Here is a 22,724-nt window from a genome sequence, read left to right as displayed (position 1 = left end):
CATTGTTTCCTTTTATTATTTGAAGTTTTATCTATCCGGTCATGTCCAAGTGGTCTCTTTTTGCCCCGCCCAAACAACAAAACTGATACCGTTTTTATCCTACAGAAATACGTATAGTATATACAGTCTCCGTTCTCTTATTCCTCTGTATATACAGTAACAAGAATAAAAAAGTATTTTTTTTTATTGAATAATATATATTATTTGAATAAAACTTTAAATATATACCCTTAAAGTTGTCGAACTTCCAACTCTCTTTATGTCTGGTGGAATAGAATACTCAAAGTCATCGGGAATTTTAGTTTCAGGATTAATTAGCTTCCATTTCTTGAAAGTTCCGATCGTTTGGAGATATCTGCCACCTAATGTCCACATTCTAGCACTAAAATCTGCACTACAACTGATAAAATATAAGATATAATTATATATCATATCTATGCAGTCAAAGAAAAGGCAAAAAATCAAAACATAGGTCAGTAGCGATTTTATGAGTACATGAATGTCAATAGAAAGTTCTGCAGTCAAAAGTAGCGGCCAGTTTTTTATTGTTAACATTTTATTAGGTAAATCATTAAAAACGAGTACATACAATATCAAATTTAACTTAAGTTTCTTAACAATACTGTTGGTTTCATAGCAGAGCTTTGTGTGTTCTCGTGTTTTTTAAACTAACCTTATCAGGATTTGGCAGTCTTCAATATATGTCAAACCAGAGACGGGCATAAAATGACCTTTATAGCTACTGAGCAGTATTGGAAATGGTTGATTTGCTATCATTCTTCGAGCTCGACCTAAACATTTGTTTATAGATTAGAAGAACTAAATATATTACATTTGTTTGGAGCAAAATTCCATTTCATTAGATGCCCATAGAGACACATTACGCAATAATTTATATTTGAAAAATTATGTGTAAACTGTAAATTTTCGATTTGCTTTAAATACACATAAAATTATTTCTTTCGTAGTTTCTGTTTTTTTTCACTTTAATTTCTTTTAACATTTAATATAGCCTTATCTGCCATGGTTACAGAATGATAGTTAATGGTGTGCTATAATAAATTAGCCACTTAAACAATAATTTTGGTTTAGTGTGATTTTACAGCAATACAACGAAAATGATTTTTCAAAATAACAAATAGTTTAAAACTATTTGAAGAGCGTTAAGTATATGCCAAAATTACTAAAACAGCGACTTCATTTTGTACAGTTAACTATTTATTACCTTTTTATTATTGAAATTGTTTGTATATTCTTAAAGTTGGTCAACCTCTTGACAAAATGTGCTGCCTCTGGTGAACAAATCGTAAAGCTTTAAAGGAATGAAGCATGTGATTAGGGGCGGAGTCAAAAATATCGATTATTTGCCGTATTTCCCTCAGAGTAATGTAATAATATAGCTCGGATTTTTGCGAACTATAATAGGGCTCAGCTGATTAAGAAATTTAAACAAAACTATTATTTCATTGTCGATTTTCGATTATTTTTGCTGTTATTTTAAGGATTCTAAACCGTATTTAACAAAGAAATAACAATTTTCAATATGTTGGTACATTAATGCTAATTACTGGTAATTATTAATATTTAAAAAAAGTTACATACACTTACTTTATTTCGATTTGACCCAGGGCTATAAAATTTTATTTCATTCTTCGATCATTTTATTCTTAATTGAGGTTTTACGAATTTAAGAAAAATTTTTTTTGAAAACAAAACGTTTATACATTCTTGATTAATTTTTTTCTTAATTAAAAATAAAACTTGGCACTTGTTTCAATAATATTATTTGACATTTAAATAAAAATTATGTACTTAATACACCATTTAAATCTTTATTACACGAAATAAATCTTTCTTAGCGTAAAACATGGTCAGAGTCACGTTTGCTTTAACTTTGTACAATATGAAAAAAAAAACGGCGTCCAGTTGGCAGGGAAATGACGATCGACGACATTTCCCACATAAATTTACATATAAAATGACAGCGATCTTCATTTCATAGCTATCTTATTTTCACGCCGTTTATTTTCGATCAAGAATTATAAAAACTGAAAATATCATTATGTTTTAACTCACAAAGCCCGTTAAACCATAAAACTTTCTAGTATATTGTTTTATTAGGAGTAAAAATGACACTTTTCGTTGCGAGACTGTAGGTTTGACATACAGCCGAAGCATAAAAGTCATTTTTACTCCGAATAGAACATGCTATTTTTTTCAAACGCCACAAATAATGTTTTAAACAATTTCAAACGTTCCAAATAATATAAAAATATTTAAAACTCATACCTTGTAAGTAATTATCATGATACAAAAAAAACAAGGTATGATATTGCGCAGGTGGTCACCACGTCACAGGTGATAAACGGCAATATTGGTCGGCAAGCTCCACGCGCCAATTTCAAATTTTCAAACAGATGACACATAATAAATGTGTATAATGTGTCATAACTTTTCAAATGTCCAGCTCGATGATTTTACATAACTTTAGGGGTTATTTAATTCTTCCCTATTTTAGGTCTTTTTTTATTAGTGGCAATTGAACAATACGGATATTTTGTTGTATGGCATATGACGTCACAGGCGATATGCGCAAACTGAACGAAATTGGAGACGCTATCGACCATACCTTGTTTTCAAGTTTTCTTTGTACCATGAGTAATTATATATCGAGAAACTATGGTTACGGCTCGTTGAATTTGAGACTTATGTCATTTTAATAATATATTTTCATACTTTTATGCTTAGGCGTAAAGTGCTTTACTTTTATGCCTAGGCGTTAAAATGACTTTTTTATATTGTCAATCACGTCGCAAAAATTAATACTTTTGTGACGTTTGAAAAAAAAATAATATTTTGAAACTAACTGGTATATTTTTCTGCCACAACAAAGTTATTATACAGTGATAAATGATAAGATCATATTGAAATACGCTACTGGGTAAAAAAAATTGGCTAAATTTTATCAATAATACTCCATTTCAAAAGTTATTTTCCAAAATAATTAATATTTTTTAATAATTGATTGCAATTAATATTATTTGACTAGTTTAATTTGATTAATTAATAAGACTAGATTAATTTCATTTAAAATAAATTTGATCAGATTTTTTTCGTATATTCAACTACCAGAAAAGTAGAAGGAAGATTATAATGTATCTATCACAATATTTAAAAGAACTACTACAATAATTATTAGAAGAAAAACAAAAAGAAAAAAATACCCAAATACCTTCACCTTCTACTCAACTACAAAATAAATGAATATAATCTCTTACAAGAACACTACACAAACTACTTCTTGTATTCTACACTAAACAAATTATCAAACTTATTAATTAATCAAACATAAAGAAAAATTAACCAAATTACCCCTTCACCTACTACTTAACTTCAAAATAAAATATAAAAACACTACTAAATTTCTTCTGGTAGTCTACACTAAACATTATAATCAAACTTAATAAATTAATCTAATTTTACATTACAACTACAAAGAAACAAGAAAATATTTTAAAACTACAAGAAATAAAACTTCGATACGTGCGACCAGTATAATAGATCAAGCGGACAAAGAATATAAAATACTTTAAAATGTGCATTCAGAAAGAAAAAATATCTCGAAAATTATCTAAACAAACATTTTTTTTTCTTATCAGTGAAAAACATCGACCTCGTCGGCCTTGCGGAATTTGTCGGGTATTTACAATGGTCGAATTGTATAATTACCAGCTTTTATAGCATATCTAATAGACAAAAAGTATCTGGTCGATTAGTAACCAATTGGCACAGTCCGAAAATTATCGATTTTTATTTTCTCTGTTTTTATTGGCCGCTTCAAAATTCAGAGTAACAAAAAATATTTTTCTCTAGTAAAAGACTGTGAAATACGCCCCGCCATCTGGTGCTTTACATCCATAAACGTCTTAGGTGGAGCTACTTTAAAAAATCATATACAAGGGTTTTACCTACAAATCTATCTCCCCACATGAAAGGAAACATAAGTCTGTACTTCGGCATACAAATATGCTCCATGTCTTCTGGTAACACGCAGTAATTTTTTAGGAGCCACGTTTTTATATAGCCAGCTGTCGTTCCTGAAAACAGATATAGTGTGTAAGTAAGTAATTGTAATTATTTCTAAACTATTATAGGTAATTTCTTTTTTTTTTCCAAATAACCTTCCCGCTGGTGATTCAGGTGGTAACTCTGCTGTAAAATATGTGAAGTTGCCACATTTATTGATTCATTTCCTGACATTTTGATTCATTTTGACACTTTAATTTTGTATTACGAGTTTTTGTTTTAAGTAAATTGTGTTGTGATACTTTAAGCTTAAAATATTTTACTAACAAACCTTTTAGTCGAAAGTTGTTCTTTTTGGAACCCCTTGTAGTGCGAAGTATACAAGATGCCAAAGCAGCTTAACAGCCATTGCAAAAAATTTGTAGGAACAAGAAAGCGGTAATAAGGCTTTAAAGAGGTGAGTTTTGTTGATGTAAATAATAACTGTTTATACAGGGTGAGTCTTAAATAAGTGCAAACATTTTCAGGGGTGGTATATTTCGACCCCAGGAACATGTCTATGAGGTTTTTTCGCTAAAAAATTATGTTGAAAATCGTGCATTTTCTTTTAATTTCAACTTAAATAACTCGGTTATTTTGGACTTATCTGAAAAATGGTAGAGAGAAAATATGTTTCTTTTATCGAGATCTACCAGCCCTGAAAATATTTGCACGTATTTAAGACTCACCCTGTATATTTATAATTAATTCATTTTTGTTTTCTAAAATATTTTGATTAAAATAAATATGTAAAAGTGGGCAACGATGTGGCGGTCGAGCCTAATCACGGGATTAACCATTTTAGAATAAGCAAACATTTTTATGAAGAATGCATTTTTCTCAAAATGTCAATAATAAAAAAGTTTTTTCTCTTGTAAATAAAATAAATAAAGACAATACGGGGACATACTGTATATAAAGATATAGAGGTTATCTAGAACAGGACTATAAAAACATTAAAAAAACAACAAAAAATGATAAAAACAACAACCAATAACAACAACAAAAAAACAATACAATAAACAATATAACAATAATAAACTATAGAATGTTAACATCTATTTAACATTAAACTGGGAAACAATTTGAAAAATAATTTCTGTTGAGTTCGATATTTAAGCTGTTTTATAAGTAAATTGACATGCTAATTCCAAAACTGTATTTAGTTTTTTCTTATCACGTCAAGTTTTTTCCCTACAGCTGTTGTGCATGCGACTACGCTTCGCAGGATTGAATGCGAATCACCTTGACCTTAAAATGGTCTGTTTCCTACTTGGCCAGCAACGCGGATATACCAAGTATCCGTGTTTTTTGTGCATGTAGGACAACAGACCTCGTGAGAAGCATTGGGTGCAATCGAACTGGCCGCTAAGATCTGACCTAAGATCTGGTGATCCAAACATTTAAAATCAGTCACTTGTTGACAGAAAAAAACATTATATTTCCGCCTTTGCATATAAAACTAGGTCTCATGAAGCAATTTGTGAAAGCTTTGTCAATTGAAGGAGATTGCTTTAAGTATATAATTTCGGCATTCCCTAGCCTGTCATATGAAAAGATAAAGGCTGGTGTGTTTGATGGTCCACAAATTAGGCAACTCATTAAAGATGAACATTTCACTGAAACAATGACCGAACTTGAAAGGAATGCTTGGTTGGCTTTCAAAGGTATTGTTAAAGACTTTCTAGGAAATACACGGGCCTCGAATTATATCGAAATTGTTGAACAACCCTTGGAGAGCTTTAAGAAGCTTGGTTACAACATGAGCATCAAAGTGCATTTTTTACATAGCCATCTTGCTAACTTCCCAGAAAATCTTGGTGCTGTTCGTGATGAACAAGGCGAGCGATTTCACCAAGATCTGAAGGTTATGGAGGCGCGATATCAAGGCAGATGGGATGTCAGTATGATGGCTGACTACTGTTAGGGCATCAAGCGGGAATGCCCACAAATTGAACACTCCAGGAAAAACCATAAGAGGAAATTTTTACCATAATATCCTTTTTTATTATTTTTCGTATAAACACAATTTAACTTTTAATATATTAACCTCTGTATAAATAAAATATTCTAATTTATTTGGTCAGATCTTACCTTATTTCCCTTTGTATGTGCACTTTTAAGGTAAAAGGAGGGGTATGTTGTAGCTTAAAAACTTGACGTAATAGAGAAAAACTGTGAATATTTTTGAACTCAGAGACCAAAAATTAGTAAAAAACAGGTCACAGATCCAAGTCAACAAAATTGCTGTTCCCCAGTGTTATTAGCATACCTAGAAAGAGAAACTCGTTATTGTCGTCGCTGGTCATCGAAATGATGTAGTCGCCGGCCTTGTGCACCGCCCAGAAAGAAGTGATGAACCCACCGGCCACGTGATGGTTCCACACCTGGATAACCCCGTTCTCCAGGGCCACCAGCAACGTGCCCACCTGCGGGTCGCTTTTTCTCGCGCTCAGGAACAGCATACAGTGCACGGCCAGCTTGCGCAAGCTAAAGCATTCCTCGGGCAGGGACACGGTGGATAGTCGACCTTTTCGACTCATAACCCTGGCACCTATCAAATAATACATAAAAGGATGTTGTAAAGAGTAAAGAGTATTGCCGGAATAACATACTAAATCTACCCCCGCGGCTTTTTTGACTCGCACTCAGGGATCGATTTGGTGTCGAATCAAAATAATTCACCTACATTTTTAGCTCTTTAACTCGAACGGTTTCGAGATTTTCAAAAAAACCTGTTTTTTCAATTTTATTTTTATAGTAAAATTCCAAATTAATTAATGATGATTCTTTTTCTAATTCTCAGCAGAATGAGACATGAAAAAATAATATGATCATGATTCTTAAACGTAAAGCCGATTTTTAGCGGAGCAAAGAAAATTAAAATCTTCATTTTTTTAACATTCGTAAAATATGTCACCCACTAAAAATCGTCAGAAAATGTCTTTTATACTTCTTTACACTCAGGAATTTATTAGAATTTTTTGGTGGAACAATATGAAAAAAATTAAAAACTCAGTTTTTTTCTAAAATCTTCTGTTTTAACTAACTTATATTTTTTTTAATTTAAAAAAGTGCGCAGAAAACATCAATCATATTGCTACGCAATGATTACGTAAAGACTGGGTTTTTGTAAAATTCGCGTCAAACTGACCCAATATAACGCCATCTACTGGGATTTTCAGTAATCAGCAATTATTCCTCTAAAGTTTCGCTTCTTTAGGTAACAATAACAATAAAATAGTCTTCATTGTTGATGTCATTGTATGTAATAAATTGCAACTAAACCATTAATAATTTCAGAAGATTTTAGAAAAAAACTGGGTTTTATATTTTTTTTCATATTGTTCCACCACTTCAAAAAATTCTAAAAAATTCCTGACTGTAAAGGAGTATAAAAATATTTTCTGACGATTGTTAGTAAGTGACATATTTCATGAAGGTTAAAAAAATGAGAAGATTTTAATTTTCTTTCCTTCGCTAAAAATCGGCTTTTCGTTTAAGAATCATGATCGTATTATTTTTTCATGTCTTAGACTTCTAAAAATGAAAAAAAAAAAATTATTAATTAATTGGCTCATTAACATATTTGTTAAAAGTATTTTTTATGAATAATTTGGTACCACAAACTTGGTATTTCGAGTCAAATTGTCGTTATGATTCGCATGTTACAATGATCGCGTTCATCAGGACAAGTTAATAAGTGAGCGATGTGCCATCGATTGGTTGTCCTGCTGAACGCGCTTTTTGGCATCCCTTAGACTGAATTGTTTTCACCCATTTTTGGCACAAATCGAGGGGATTAGTCAACCGAGAACAATAAACAAAATGGTCTGTTTTCGTTTTCCAAAACATTTTGTGACATTTGGCGTATGTGACGTTTAATCCATCATGCATCGGTAGCGTAGCGTATTTTAAATCTGATGGAAAAAATGGCGACTGATCCCAGAGCGCTCACAACTAATCGGCGCGTTCAGCAGAAAATTAGTGATCGCTGCGGTAGCGCTACGTCCTGATGAACAACCAATTTCAAATAAACCAAAGAATATACCTAGCTAGAAAAAGAATGGACTCTGTCATACTGAAAAATGGTCCTACAGAAGTAGCGCCATCTATTGAGTAGGGCTTGTTTTAAATGGATTGAAGCGCGGGCTTTTTAAATGGGCGTATTTATTGAATTTTACTCTAAAATAATTAAATTTGATTATTAAATCTTATTTTTTACACAAATTCAACAATACTAATAACAAGTATCGTTGTGATGTGTAAAAAATAAGATTTAACAGTATAATTTATACAATTATTAAATAAAATTAAAGCCAAACATGTGAAATATTATTTATTTAAAGTTTTTATTTATAAGTCAAATATTTCTCCTAAACATCGTTTATTATAATAAAACAAGACCAACGTAATACGCCCAAAGTTTTGTAAATGGAGTAAATATAAATAGGTACTTAAATGATGGCAAAAACAAAAGACTTACATTAGATTTTTAGGGCCACAAACAAAAGGAATTGTCTAATTAAAACACATATAACAAATTATAGTTTTAAAAACGTTTTGATAATCATTTATTTGATAATAGTATGATTGGCGCTATGACGATATTTTTTAAGAATTTGACAATAATATGACAATGGCCGTTGGAAAATATGGAAACTACAAAAAAATTCTGATTTAACGCCATCTGGCAATAACTAGTAGCAACTTCTTAACCTAAAAATTAATTGCACTACCACCTAGTGCCTAGGGCTGGAACTATTTTATTTGAGATTTCCGTGGAAACGGTAGAACCGCTTTTTTGCTATTTCACTTTCCCGCCCCTGAAATAAACCATATAAGAAAATGTGAAAAGTTGACATATGACTTTCTACTCAGTGTGTCATTTTCTATCTAATTAAGTAAAAAAATACCGGGAGTGCCATTTAAAAATAAATAGTTATTGTCATTTCCGGTGATGGAAAGGAAGTAACCAAAAACAATTGAATACGTCAATCAATCCTAATTTATTTCATATACTAACATAACAAATCTTTCTTTTATCTGAAAAAATAAAAAAGTTATAGGGGGTGAGTCACTTTTGAGACGCACCCGGTATATTTTTTTAGCTCAGAGGATTTTCCATTCCAAAAATATCATAATGCCATATACTATACCGAGTGGTTTTTGTAATATAATCGTTTTTAAACTAAATTTACTGCTTCTTTAAAGCCCTCTGAAAATTCTAAATTCGAAGATTTTTAAATTTTTTGGCTGTAGGTACTGTATAATAGTGTCTTCTTTAAAATTCAGCCTACCCATATCTGCAATTTTGTTTGATATATGAGGTGAGTCAAAACTAAAAGTTGAATTGCTTCCATTATTTTAAATGGATCACTCCGTATTTTGTATCATAACGCAACAGAGTGTTCGTAATCTTTTTGTTTTATTAATCACGTATATCTAATATCTATGTTTAATAATGAAAAAATTGTGTTTTTTATCTTTAAAGAAATTTATAATAAATCGAAAGATTATTAATACTTTAACACTCTGTAGCTACGAAACAAAGCAGAATCGGACCTATGTTGATATGAAAAATAAATCTTATTTTTACGTGAGGAATCTCCCCACGAGAGATGGCACATGTTTTTTGAAACACCCTGTATAAACCAGTAGTTTTAGGATTTAGATTAGTTCACACTTGATAACGGTCAGTGATACTTCTCACCGAAACGTTGTGTAAGCAAAATAAATAAAGACAATAGTCCGAAATTTTTTAGTTTCAATGCATCACGATAGCTCTTAAATGTTAGCTTTAAATGATCAAAAATACGTTTTTAAAAAGGTAAATTTTCTTTTGAATTTACCAGATAGAGTGTTTTCTTGTTGAGGTAGCAATGGCGTTCTCTGTACCTTACTACCCCTTGCAGCCGCTTGTGCTCCTTTGGCGTCAATAATCGATTGTCTAGAAGTCCTGTAACGACAATAAAAAAATTTACCAAAATATACGAAATACCCATATAGGATTTTTTTGGAGAGCCGCATGCCACATAGGGCACATAGGTATAGACATTTAAAAAAAAAGTTAGGAAAGCATAAAAAAATTATATTTTACATAACGGAATTTGTTTTTTGCCTCGTTTTTTGCTTACTTTGCCACATCCGCCTTGTCTCTTACTTTATCAACTGTAAAATGGATCTTAATACGCTCGGTCGGATTGGACACGATAAATTTCTTATACGGTTGGCCAGTTTCCAAACGCCATAGAAGTAGTTCTCCAACATAAGAGCTAAATATACAATGATTAATATATATTATTTATTAATTGATTTCTATTTTTTGTTTTAAAGGTAAAATAATGAGTAATGATTTCATAAATTACCTTGTAGCTAATGATTCAGGCACTTTGACGGCTCCAGCGCTAATATCTTCCGAATGTCGCATGTCCCAATTCTTACTAAAAGTTGCAAATTCCTTATTTAGTTTTTCATTAAATAGCAATTTTATAAGTGTTGTTTGATAGCGGAGAATCTTTTATTAAATTATTTATTAAATTAAAGAATTTGTTACACGTATAATTTTAGGGAGCATTTCATTCACATAAGAATGTTTAAACGCGTGAACGTAGTTTGAGCGTTTAATTTTCTAAAATACCAATATAATAGGCTTGGGGCATTCTCCGCCGGTGCTGCCACCATCGGAGAATATCGTAAAGAATCGGCATAATAAGGGCTGGCAAAGGTTAGTCTTGGGTCGAGATTTCCGTATGTAAGAAAAGTACAATGCGTTTATAATGTACTGAACAAAGAGAGAACAGTAAACACGTTGCCAAACGTATGTAATAAACCGAGAAACTGTGCACATTGCTAAGTCTAGGTGCATATTGAGTTGCGTGACACAGCACGCAGAGGGCAGGGCAGGGCAGAACAGCAAGAAAAATTTTTGTGTAGCACAGTGCTCCACGCATATTGAGATGCAGTTTTGTGTGTCAGCTGCGTTTGCAAGGAGTTTTGGTGCGTTTTTGGGGAGTAATTAAATAAAAACATGCTGGAAGAATATTATCTGGATTTAAGCTTCGAGTCAGATTCGGATACCGAGTTACAAACATTACTATCAGTTTATCAAGGAAAGTGAAATTAGGAAATATCACATTTATGAAATTAGGGAATAGCTTGTTTATATTTAGTTTTCATGTAGTGAGAATGACTGGTATCATATAATACTGAATGTCTACGCACTAATTCAACCAATTTTTCTTCCATCGATTCCATTATTTTCGAAAAACCGGCAAGTTTAAAACTCAAAAGAAACACGAGGCGTCTTTGTCACGCATTTTCTGTGTCAAATGCACAAGTGCGACACAGCCCGCGTGCGAGACAGAAATGCCCTGCCCTGCGCTGTGCTGCAATACGCGGTTTTAAATTACAACACATGATTTACAGAACCTGCTCTGCGCTGCCCTGTCCTGCCTGCGTCTCAATAGCTTACTTCAGCTTTGTTCGGGTTCTTGTTATTACCGATTCTGAACCGTCCTAGAACTCTGCAGCGCATGCGCAAATGGAATAATGTCTTCATATTTCTTTCTGCGCATACGCATCACAGTTCTAGGGCGGTGTTCTAGGGTGTGATGCGTATGCGCAGAAGGAAATATGAAGACATTATTTCATTTGCACATGCGCTGCAGAGTTCTAGGACGGTTCAGAACCGGTAATAACAAGAACCCGAACAAAGCTGAAGTAAGCTATTGAGACGCAGGCAGCGCGAGGCAGGGCAGGGCAGGGCAGAGCAGGTTCTGTAAATCATGTGTTGTAATTTAACACCGCGTATTGCAGCACAGCGCAGGGCATGGCATTTCTGTCTCGCACGCGGGTTGTGTCGCACTTGTGCATTTAACACAGAAAATGCGTGACAGAGTTCAAGGACGTTGCGCATGCGCTGCAGAGTTCTAGGACGGTTCAGAATCGGTAATAACAAGAACCCGAACAAAGCTAATATGCGGTGGGCCTAAGAGACGTGGTAGGCGATATAGTAGATTTGATGCAGTCGACTGGTCGACCCAATCAGTACCTCTGTCAGTATTTAAAGTTCTAGGGAAAGGTGTACATCATGCGTTCAGCTTCACGATTTAATTACGTCTCGTGATTCTTTATTTGTTTATTTATTAACGAGTCGTTGTAATTTTCCCTATAGCTTGAAAAATTTCAAGTGCAAGTTAGAAACACTTGCATTTTTGGTAAAAATAAGTGGAATTGAGTTGGTGTTCGACAGTGGTCACGCTATTAGAACTCTGAATTCAAAAATCGATATCTCGAAATCTATTAGAAATAATTGATTGTAGTTGTCGTTACTTTCTTAACATTTCTGCTATATTTTCTTCGCAGACAGTATGTGAAAATACCGGTCTTCAAAATAAAAAAAAAGTTTCAATATCTAAAGTGGTTCTTAAGTTATGGCGTGTTACGTGTTAAAAAGTTGAGTTTTTAAATTATCGTAATTACTGATGTTTTATCGTTAAGAAAAAAATGGATAATCTAACGATATCCTTATAATTCCATTTCAGATGCTCACAAACATATCTAATGATTTTATCTAGTTATCTTTTCGAAAAAAAAGTTCTTTTAAAAATAGGCGGTTTGCGATCGTGATTTTAATTTACTTGATAGGGAAAGGCGTATCGGCAACGCCGCAACAGCACGCCGTCGCATTTCTCTGACTCCGACTTAATAAGATCCCTATACGATTTACTTCCACACATGTAAATACCGACCCAAAAGTAACAGTTGCCAGCCCGGTATACAAATACATACAAGGGTTTAAATAGCGAGTATACGAAAAATTTAATATATAATTATTGTATATAAAAGTTTTTGAAAGTATAATTTGTGAAAACTCTGAAAATAAAAATAAAAAAGTCAATATATCTTCAGAAGGTGTAAGTTGTATTATAATTTATAAGCTAATAAAACTTTTTAGTCGAGTTCAACTACGGTAGCTACCATAGTTTTACGCACCCATTTTGCTAGAGGAAACACAACTGGGGCTATTTCGGTTTTAACGAATTTTTTAAAGGTGCATAATTATAATTTTAGAAAATGTTCAAGTTTAAGCACTAGTTGATTAAAACAAGTAGAGTATACCAGTAATTTTGCAAATTAAAATTTATCCTCTCATATTATTTTTTTTTCATGGTATTTGTTTACTCTCTTGTTTCGTCGAGCTGCTTGAAGCCATTTTTGCTTTTGATCAAATCGGTTTGAGAAGCTGCGAAGCTATAAAATGTTGTTTCGGGAGAGTTGAATATTATTGAAGAGTTGAGTTATTGAATGTAGAGATGAGAGTATGAGATTATGATTGAATTAGGAGAGTTGAGTTATTGAATGTTATTGCACCCAACAACCACATAATTACGTTCTCGTTTACGTGGTAACATTTTTTCGACAATTTTATTAACATTTGAAATTGTCACAACAAAACACGACGCCTACTTCGGATTCTTTTTCACTTAATTTTTACACCCGAAACAGTGTTACATCACGAAAACCTTACACCTGAGTGTTTTGTCGTTTCAATAACTGCACTATTAAAAACTAAAATATTATGACAAAACAACTGCGTGAAACACAGAAGCGAACACTTATATATAATTTCTGCCGTAGCTGCGGACGGAATTTTTAAAATCAACTAAAATGCGCCAAGTCTATATATTTAGTTAAAATAACTTTATGCAAATGTAAAAAGAATTTATTTAAACTACCGATAAGAAATGCTGCCACATGACGAGGCGTTTTTTTTAAATTGACTGTTAAATAAACTGCCAATAAGCTTTCAGTCAATAATATTTTTTCTTAATTGTGGAACTTTCCCATATTTTGGATTCCCACTTTTCCACTTTTTGGAACTTCCCAATTTTCCAACTGTTTTATATACATTATGTACAATATTTATTTAAACCTGTAAGCTCCTTCAGGGCCCACGGCCGCTCCTGTGTCGGCAAATTCTGTCACTCTTTTATTCCATCCCATGGCTAATATTCTATTTTTCACCCATATCACACATTGAACCTCGCACCAAGTTTCTATGTTCATATTTCTAAGGCATGTTCCAGTATTGAAATTCCATATTTTAAGGGTTCCATCGTGAGCCCCTTAAGGAACAATATAGATCGTCAAGTGCGTGAAAAAACTATTTAGTGGTTTTAATAGTCACTAATTCACTAATTCATATTGTCTGCCACGTATCGTATCATACACGTAACGTTTCCGTTCAGTATTTTTGAATAAAAAAAAATAAGGAAGGAGCATATCAACATCAACTTAGGTCGACCGCAATGGGGGCCAAAAATGGCCGACTTAAATTCCGGATTATCAGTGCCGTTCTAATGTTATTCAAAATGTAAAAATATGATGTAGGGTACACTCAAAATTTGTTGTTTTATTTTGCGTTGTCAATAAATGTTGGTGGTTATTAAAATTGTTATAAAAATATATAATTTTAATAAATATAGAGAAGTTATAATAATTATTTATTAACACAAACATCCGATACGCTACTGAAGCAGGTAAGTCAAATTGACGTATCTAAATTCTTTGACATCTAATCTTTGACAAGTAATAAATAAAAGCTAAAATGCAAGAAAAATATATAATTTAGTTAATTTAAGTGAATTTCATAAAGGATTGGTTTACTACACATATGTATGTATATTATATAGTCACTTACTAGCGAAAAGTTGTTCCATTATTTCACTCAATTTTTGCCGAGATCTACCGCACGCTACACAACCAACTATTTTAGAGTCTTTTTCGATAAATCGCGATAGTGTCACTGTTAATTTAAGTGCTGCCACAATTTCCATCTAGATTTACTACCTTTATACAACTATCAGTAGTAGAATAAATAATAAATAACATAAAATAAGCTCCGTAAAGACTGACAAATTCACAAAATTTCAAATCAAATTCAAATGTGTCAAATGAATCGTCAAACAGAACTGTCAAGGATCCCCACCCTAGAGTGCTTTTTCCGCCCACCATGCATGATTACATGGATAGCATTATGCTCCTTCCTTAGTCTTCTTATTCAAAGGTTCCAATCAATCAGGTTCCAATTGTACCAACTTATTTCTTTGTAAAATAAAATAAACTACTTTGAAATTAACATGACAGACACATCTATGACTGTCAAGGATTTTGTGTTTGGACAGACTATATACTCGTATATAGTCAGTAACTAGTGTAAAGTTATTCCATTATTTCCCTCGATTTTATCTATCACACGCTGCACAACCGATAGTTATTTTACAGTCTTTTTCGGCAAATTGCAATAGTGTCACTGTTAATTGAAGTTCTGTCACAATTTCCTTTTAGATTTACTAGCTCCAAACAACTGCCAGTTGTAAAATAAATAATAAATAACGTAAAATAAGCTCAGTAAAGATTAACAAATCCTCAAAATTTCAAATCAAATAATCAAATGTGTCAATGAATCGTCAAACAGAACTATCAAGGATCCCCACCCCACTCGAAAATAATATTTGCGGATCCTGTTGGAACTTGTGCAAATATTCTCACTTTGTCTTATTTCTTTTACATCCAGGTTGAGGTCAAATTTCACATGTTACGAGAAAAATGGAAAAGCACCACTTTACGTGCAAACTGAAACGTTTGATGTATTAATATGTGAATACACAGTCCGTTTGCTGAAACGGAAACGATACGTGTATGATAATGTGTACAGACCTTAATGTTTAAATTAAAGTTGTAAGCTATTACCAGTTAATAATCTTTGATATCCTGGATCAAATGTGGCTGCGGTAATTTCGACGCTCATTATCTCGCCATGCAACATCCTAGTATGGCCTTCTTTGATAACCATCAGACGTCGACCGTCCCATGGATTCCACACGATAATATAACTATCCAACCCACAAGTTATAATTATCTACAAAATATTATACTTTATATAAATAATAAAAAAAAATAAATAAATAACTTGTAATAGCGCTTAGAATAATCTTAATAATGGACTAGTTTTTACCAATATGTAATAAGTGAAATAAGCTATATAACAAATAAATCAATTAATTACTAAAATATTAATTATTAAACTGAAAATAAAACGTAAAAATCTTTAAAAAGTTATATAATAATAAGTATATTGTTTCCCAATTTTACATTAAGATTCATCCCATAAATCCATCACAATCTGGCAGCGCTGTCGCCATCGCTTGTCACTCAAAGTTGATCACGTACATAAGAAAATGTTATGCGATTACTGTAGTAGTTTTCAGTATGCTACTTATTGAATGCATAATTTTCAGGTATATGAGACACATTTTCTGTTAGTATAGGTTTTCTTGAAGTAAAATTATACAGCTACTTCCCTACACCGTAAAAGTAATTAGAGTATTTTTTAAAAATATGTAAATGCGTCACGTATTGAAACTAATAGTAAAGTTCCAACAAAAAGTATCAGTTAATTATTAATAAACACTCACGAAACACGGGCACCTTAAAATTTTCTATTTTAAAGTTTAATATATATTGTGTTTTAGAAGACCGATTTTGATGATTTCTTAAGCAATTTGTGCAGCTAAATTATTATACTTTCTAGTATATCTTTATAAATTAAAAATGAAAGTTGCCATCTGTCAATTATAGAGGGAAAACAAGATGTTGATATTTTTGTGATAGTTTGAAACACCCTGTGGAGTACGTTAACAAGGCAAGGAATTTAAAAATTATTTTATCATCTAGATGTATCTTTTTTCGATAGTTTGTGTTTTATTCATTTCAATAGCTTTATTTTATTTTATTGGAGATCCAGGATCCAATTATGCCGCTAATAGTCTAAGAGCCAGTGAAAGGCTACCTGTATGTATTTGACCAGACCTAGGGGTTTGTACAGTGAGTCCCCTATACTAACTGTACATGATATGGAGACTCACTAAGCCCAACGTGGCGGACGCGGCGGGCGCCAATGTAAAAAAGGTGTCGATTTTTGGTAAATTTTAAATGTATTTGACCACGTCTGCCGTTTTGCAATATGAAAATATATTATTATTATTATCGGAAAACAACAATGGTAGACCATTATCGCGCGTTTTGCTGCAGACAGTTTTAAAAGTTTTGAAAACAAATTGAAAGTAATTGACCAGATCTGCCATTGATATATTTGATTTATTAGTATCTTATAAACTTATGTTAATCACGGCAGATGTCTTTATTGAGTACACACTTCAGCAGACAACAAAATCTGAACTGCTGTCAGATGTATGTTTATGACGTTCCCTGTTTCACATCAATATCTATTACTATATTTATAGAAATTAATATTTAATTTTGTCAACAATATACTAAAACATATAAGGCTGATGATAAAAAAGTAAATATATTTTGAAAAAATTTCAAATATCTAGGTATAACAGTCATCAAATAATCATCCAAATATTTATTTGAATTTCTTCTTTTTATATATTTAAAATAAAATTAAAAAAAAATAAATTCAAAACGTGAATCAAGCACGCATTATAAAATAAATGTCTTTTTTTATCAATTTGAATTTGTATTCATCGTCATCGGAATCATGTTTTTTATGGTGTGACTCGTCTTAATGGTTCATTGAATCGGAATCTGTAAAAATAAAACGTAAATTATGAAATAAAAGTAATTTGTAAATTGATCCGAACATAGCCGATAAAAAATTGATTATTATGAATTTACCAGGGACTTGGGTATTGATATGAATTAAGTCACTCACAAGGGTTGGAAGTTGATCTCCTTCGAACCATTTGAACACAAATTTCTCGTCTTGCTCAATCCAACCATACTCTAATGGGTCCAATGTCGTAGGTTTGCTTTTTGTGAGCATTTTTTCAAATTGTTGAAATATAATGTGTTCTTAGAAGTTGCTGGTAAAGCTCATTCTAACATGGTGGTATTGAGCTTGCATCAAAATTAAGTATTTTTTTAGAAGTTTTAGTTGACGTCGGAAGCTTTATAATTGCTGTCGAAAAGTTGGTAGCTTAATTATTTTATCATCAACGTCAATTGATTTTTTTGCATTGTAAAACTGACAAGTAAATAATTTTCAACCGTATTATATTATGATTTTGGCGCCCCTTGACACTGGCGCCCGGGGCAGGTGCCCCGGTTTGCCCCCCCCCTCCCCTTAGATCCGGGGCTATATGTACAGTAAGTATAGAGGCATCACTGTAAAAAGCCCTAGGTCTGGTCAAATACATTCAGGTAGCCTTTCACTGGCTCTTAGACTATAACAGATTTAAGTGTGAACAAAGTACAATGCAGTCGCTTCATCTAGACAAGTTCATATGCTAGACCTTAGTATGAGAACTAACGAGACGATCGATTTATTGTAAGTTTATCGCTAGAAAACCGCCGGCGCCGATTGCCAGCTTTTCAAATTTGTAATGAATCAGCTACACTAAAGAACGGACATGTAAGTAAACGGACTGTAATAAGAAGATTAAACTAAGAAAATCTTATCTCAAGAAGGCATACTTCGAGACCACAACTTACTAGATCTGTTGACTAGGACCAAAAAGCAAAGGCATGGTTTTAATGTAAAATGAAAAAAAAACGTTAGTGTCTTCTTCAAAAGCGAATATCTCCAACAAAAATAAAGCTATTGAGATACACCAAAATATAAGCTATTGAGAAAGGATATATCTAGATGATAAAATTTTTAAATTTCTTGCTGTCTTAATATATTCCACAGGATGTTTCAAACTTTCACCAAAATATCAACATTTTATTTTCCCTTATTTAACTGACAGATGGAAACTTTTATTTTTAATTTAGAAAGAGATACTAAAAAGTAAAATAATTTAGCTACATATTGTTTAAAAGAACATTAAAATCGGCCCATTAGAACAAAGTATATTAAATTTTAAAATATATCAAAATTTTAAGATGCCCGTTTTTCGTGCCGGTGAGTGTATATTTTTGTCCAAACTTTAAACAATGCTAACTATTGCTTTTTCACTACTCTAAATGAATTTATTACCTTAAATAATTTATTATACAAAACCACCGACACGCCACTGGAATGCGTGCTGCCATCTGTATGCTCGCTACTTTGTTTCGGACTAAGGGGAATCACCGCTATCATGGTACTCCCAATTATCCACTGTCTGGATTCCGGATTATACAGAGTAGTTAACTCTGCTCTTTCCGGAGGCAAATCCAAATATGTCTGGAGACATGATTGAAGGGATATATCCCAAATTTTGATGCACTTATCTTTGGATAAAGTGTAGAGCTTTTTGCCGTGATCCTGGATCACCATTTGGACAATTCCGGTGTGGTGGCCGTAAAATGTACAGGTAGGTCTACGAGGGACGAAGGGATTCCATAGGCGCACCAGGCAATCGGGACTTCCTATCAAAAGAAATCTGTCAAAATATACATGGTTATTCACCTCATTCGAAACGGAGTATTGTAGCCAAACGGTTAGATTTTCACAAATTGTAAGTTTTGGGTTCGTTGGAAGACTTGGGACGTTGAAGGTACAAAGTGTCCCAGATAAATAAAAAATATTAAAGTTGTATTTTTTTAAATGGAACATCCTGTATATTATTACGTTTTTAGTTTCTACAATTAAAATAAAGATAAATTTGATTACAGTTTATCCCACCTAAATCTTATCGTTTTTGAAATATTCACGATTTCGTGAAAATGCAGTAACAATTTTAATACTTCATTTCTTTAGGCGATTTAAGTTTTTAAAACCAAATATTGTACTGAAGATTCTTTATTTTCTAAATTTTGTGATGCAATAATAAAAATATTACTACATTATACAGAGTGGCTAAAAATTTATTTTAAATGATTACTAGCTTTAAACGGCAGTAACTTCTTTAATTTAAATGGAACACCCCATATATTTTAAGAATCAGATGCACAATTTAATTGTCTATTAAATTGTATTATACCATTTTTTGCCTATCTGTCCAACTTTCTGTAGAAAATGCATTTTCTTAAGGTGCCATTACACGGCCTGTGGCTTGCCGATCCATGCGCCTGGCGCGCGAATCGCCGAGCCAGGACGCGCCAACACGCGCCGCCTATACGCGCCAATGCGTATTTTCGCATTTGCGATCTCACAGACGACCGAGAGTTAGAAACAAAAAATACATTATATAACTTTTTAACATAGACTATCGGTTTAAATTGGGTTTAAATTCATACAATCAAATAATTTATTTTGCAACTTTATTTTTAGTGCAATTTATTAAGATAACAAGATGGAAAGGAAAATCATCTGGTTAAATTCAATTAAATAAGATATTAATACTTTTTTAAACTAGGGTTTTATGTTCAAAGTTAAATCTTTATTTTTTTGCTTTATTTATCAAAGTATAATTAGAGTATATGACATTTTCAGAAAGCCTATAACAAGGCAAATAATATAAAAAATAATATACTGGGTGTCTCGTTTAAAAAATAGAAGTCAGATTTCGAAAATGAGAACCAACAGCGAAACTAGTTAACATCACTGGATTCTACGTAAAAAACTCAACAATACTGAGTTTTCACCTTTTCGATAAGTTATAAAATAACCGATATACGATGGAATCGAAAAATGCAACATTTTAAAATTTACCCTATTTTAGGAACTAAAAAGACTAGGACAACTCTTCTTCTTTTTTAATTCTTTAACTAATTAATTTTTTAATTCGCTCATAGTGCAACTGATACTAAACATTTGTGTATTACCATATATTACCATATATTACTATAGGGGTTAAAAACTCAGATATATACTCTGTTTTTTTTCTCAGGTAAGATTTCGACAGACGATGACAGAAGAAAAGCAGATGACGTCCCATACCAATCTATTTATTTTACTGAAAAAAGATTGGGGGGTTTAAATATAGATCCGTCATGCGTCGTGTCTTGTTGTTTTTAACCAGTTTTATTGGTTTATTTAAAAAATGACAGATCGTATTTCAATTTTATTGGTTTGACGGAACGATGAACGACAAACGGACGCCGATGCGTATGAACTCGCCTTTAGATTTTTGTCATTTTTGACGCTTGTCAAATTCTTGCCAAATTATAGGTTATAATTTTGTGTCAACTTTGTTAAATACCCTGCGTTTTGGAAGATGATGCATTTTGATTCGTATTATTACGTGTGTTTTGTGTCTTTTGAAGTCAATTGGAGGAAAAATCGAGTGAAAATTAACTGTAGACCCAGAGCACAGTTTATGGTTAATACTCGCTGCCCAGGCAGAAAGTCTTATACACCAATGAAGTTGCCATCGATAAAGTTTGTACACCATTTCGTCGTAGATAAGTGCATCTCGTATATGGTAGAAGGATCAAACTAAACACATACTAAAAACTGGAGTAGCTGTAAAATATCGACATCACACGATAGGTAAATAATGGATTTTAGTACTGCAGAAAAATAATGTCAAAAGGTACTGGTTTAAAAAAATTATGATTAAAGTTAATTAATCAACCTTTAAGGTATAAAATTTGGTAGGTGTTATTATTAATAAAATAGTTTGTTTTATTTACCTATGTTGTTTTATTTATTCCTGTGAAATATTACAAATTTGTATTTGTACATAAGTTATATTGATAAATATAATCATAAATGCGGGTAGTTTCATAAAGCTTGAAAGTAAATAATAGTTCTTTTTTATATTTTTTTGGTATGTAGTGTCTTGTTCTTGTTTGTTTTGTATTAACACATACCGTTTTTATTAAATAAAATAACTCGATTACATTTTTTTCAGTTTTATACAGTTTTTTTCACAATATTTTGAAGTAATCACTTGTCATCTTGTCAATCAAATTTTAAATATTTCCTGCTATGCGTTCCAGTTGTACCAACTTATTTCTTTGTAAAATAAAATAAACTACTTTGAAATTAAAATGACAGACACATCTATCACTGTCAAGGATCTTCTCGTTGGACAGACTATAGTCTCGTTCGATCAAGACATGTTGTCTTGAAATATGCATAATATCAATTATTCATCGAATCTCCGTTTTTCTATAGATATGATTTCTAGGTTACATAATCAAATGTATCACATACCTACTGTGTTCAAAGTAAACAATTTTTTGTTGTATCGGCTAATCTCTGGCTGGCTATAACAGCGGTTTCAGATGGAGCGGAGCGTCCGCGACTGACCATCCGCGTGTTTTTACATTAATGTCTTTATGTATATGGCCGTCATCCAGACGGAGCATACGTGATCTATGTGAAATTGTTCATATAAACTCATAGTACTTGTTCGAGTCGCGGACGCTCCGCTCTCCGCTCCATCTGAAAGCGCTGTAAATCAGTTCATTTGTGATTGAACTAATCGCTGAGGGGTAACTAACTGAGGGGTAAATTGGTATAATATATTGTTATAATCATCGGCAACCATCTCTCAAATTGCCGCCAATAAATTAGTGTAGCTATACAAATTTTAAATAGCATAATTGCACATAAAACTTTATGAATTAATATTTCTATAGATCCTGTAAAATTTAGAAGTATAAATTAAATATTATTAAAATACAATTATTACACATACATAAATAACATCAGCAAAATGTATCTAATGCTCCTTACTCTCCTAGAAATAGTCATCATTTTTGACATGTTCTACACCCTGCGGGGTATTTGTATGTAACTTATATTATTATAC

At 32.3% G+C, this 22,724-nt stretch overlaps 1 protein-coding gene across 3 annotated transcripts in view; it reads right to left on the bottom strand.

Moving 5' to 3' along the window:
- Positions 1-22,724, bottom strand: part of LOC115880227 (WD repeat-containing protein on Y chromosome) — a 43,591-nt gene that overhangs the window by 6,400 nt on the left and 14,467 nt on the right. For 2 of the 3 annotated variants that reach the window (XM_030897382.1, XM_030897383.1), the window contains 10 exons: positions 19,076-19,449; positions 15,823-15,991; positions 14,003-14,195; positions 10,434-10,508; positions 10,203-10,340; positions 9,918-10,024; positions 6,338-6,619; positions 3,969-4,097; positions 674-791; positions 229-400 (listed from right to left, as the gene is read on the bottom strand). In XM_030897382.1, coding sequence (XP_030753242.1) covers positions 229-400; positions 674-791; positions 3,969-4,097; positions 6,338-6,619; positions 9,918-10,024; positions 10,203-10,340; positions 10,434-10,508; positions 14,003-14,195; positions 15,823-15,991; positions 19,076-19,449 — 1,757 coding nt within the window. Of the gene's footprint in view, positions 1-228; positions 401-673; positions 792-3,968; positions 4,098-6,337; positions 6,620-9,917; positions 10,025-10,202; positions 10,341-10,433; positions 10,509-14,002; positions 14,196-15,822; positions 15,992-19,075; positions 19,450-22,724 lie in introns of those variants that run through there. The other variant, XR_004049827.1, reaches the window with a different exon arrangement.

Source organism: Sitophilus oryzae, unplaced genomic scaffold (assembly GCF_002938485.1).
Source record: "Sitophilus oryzae breed Bouriz unplaced genomic scaffold, Soryzae_2.0 scaffold_1620_pilon_pilon, whole genome shotgun sequence".
Lineage (NCBI taxonomy): Eukaryota > Metazoa > Arthropoda > Insecta > Coleoptera > Curculionidae > Sitophilus > Sitophilus oryzae.
This window is presented reverse-complemented; position numbering and strand designations above follow the sequence as displayed.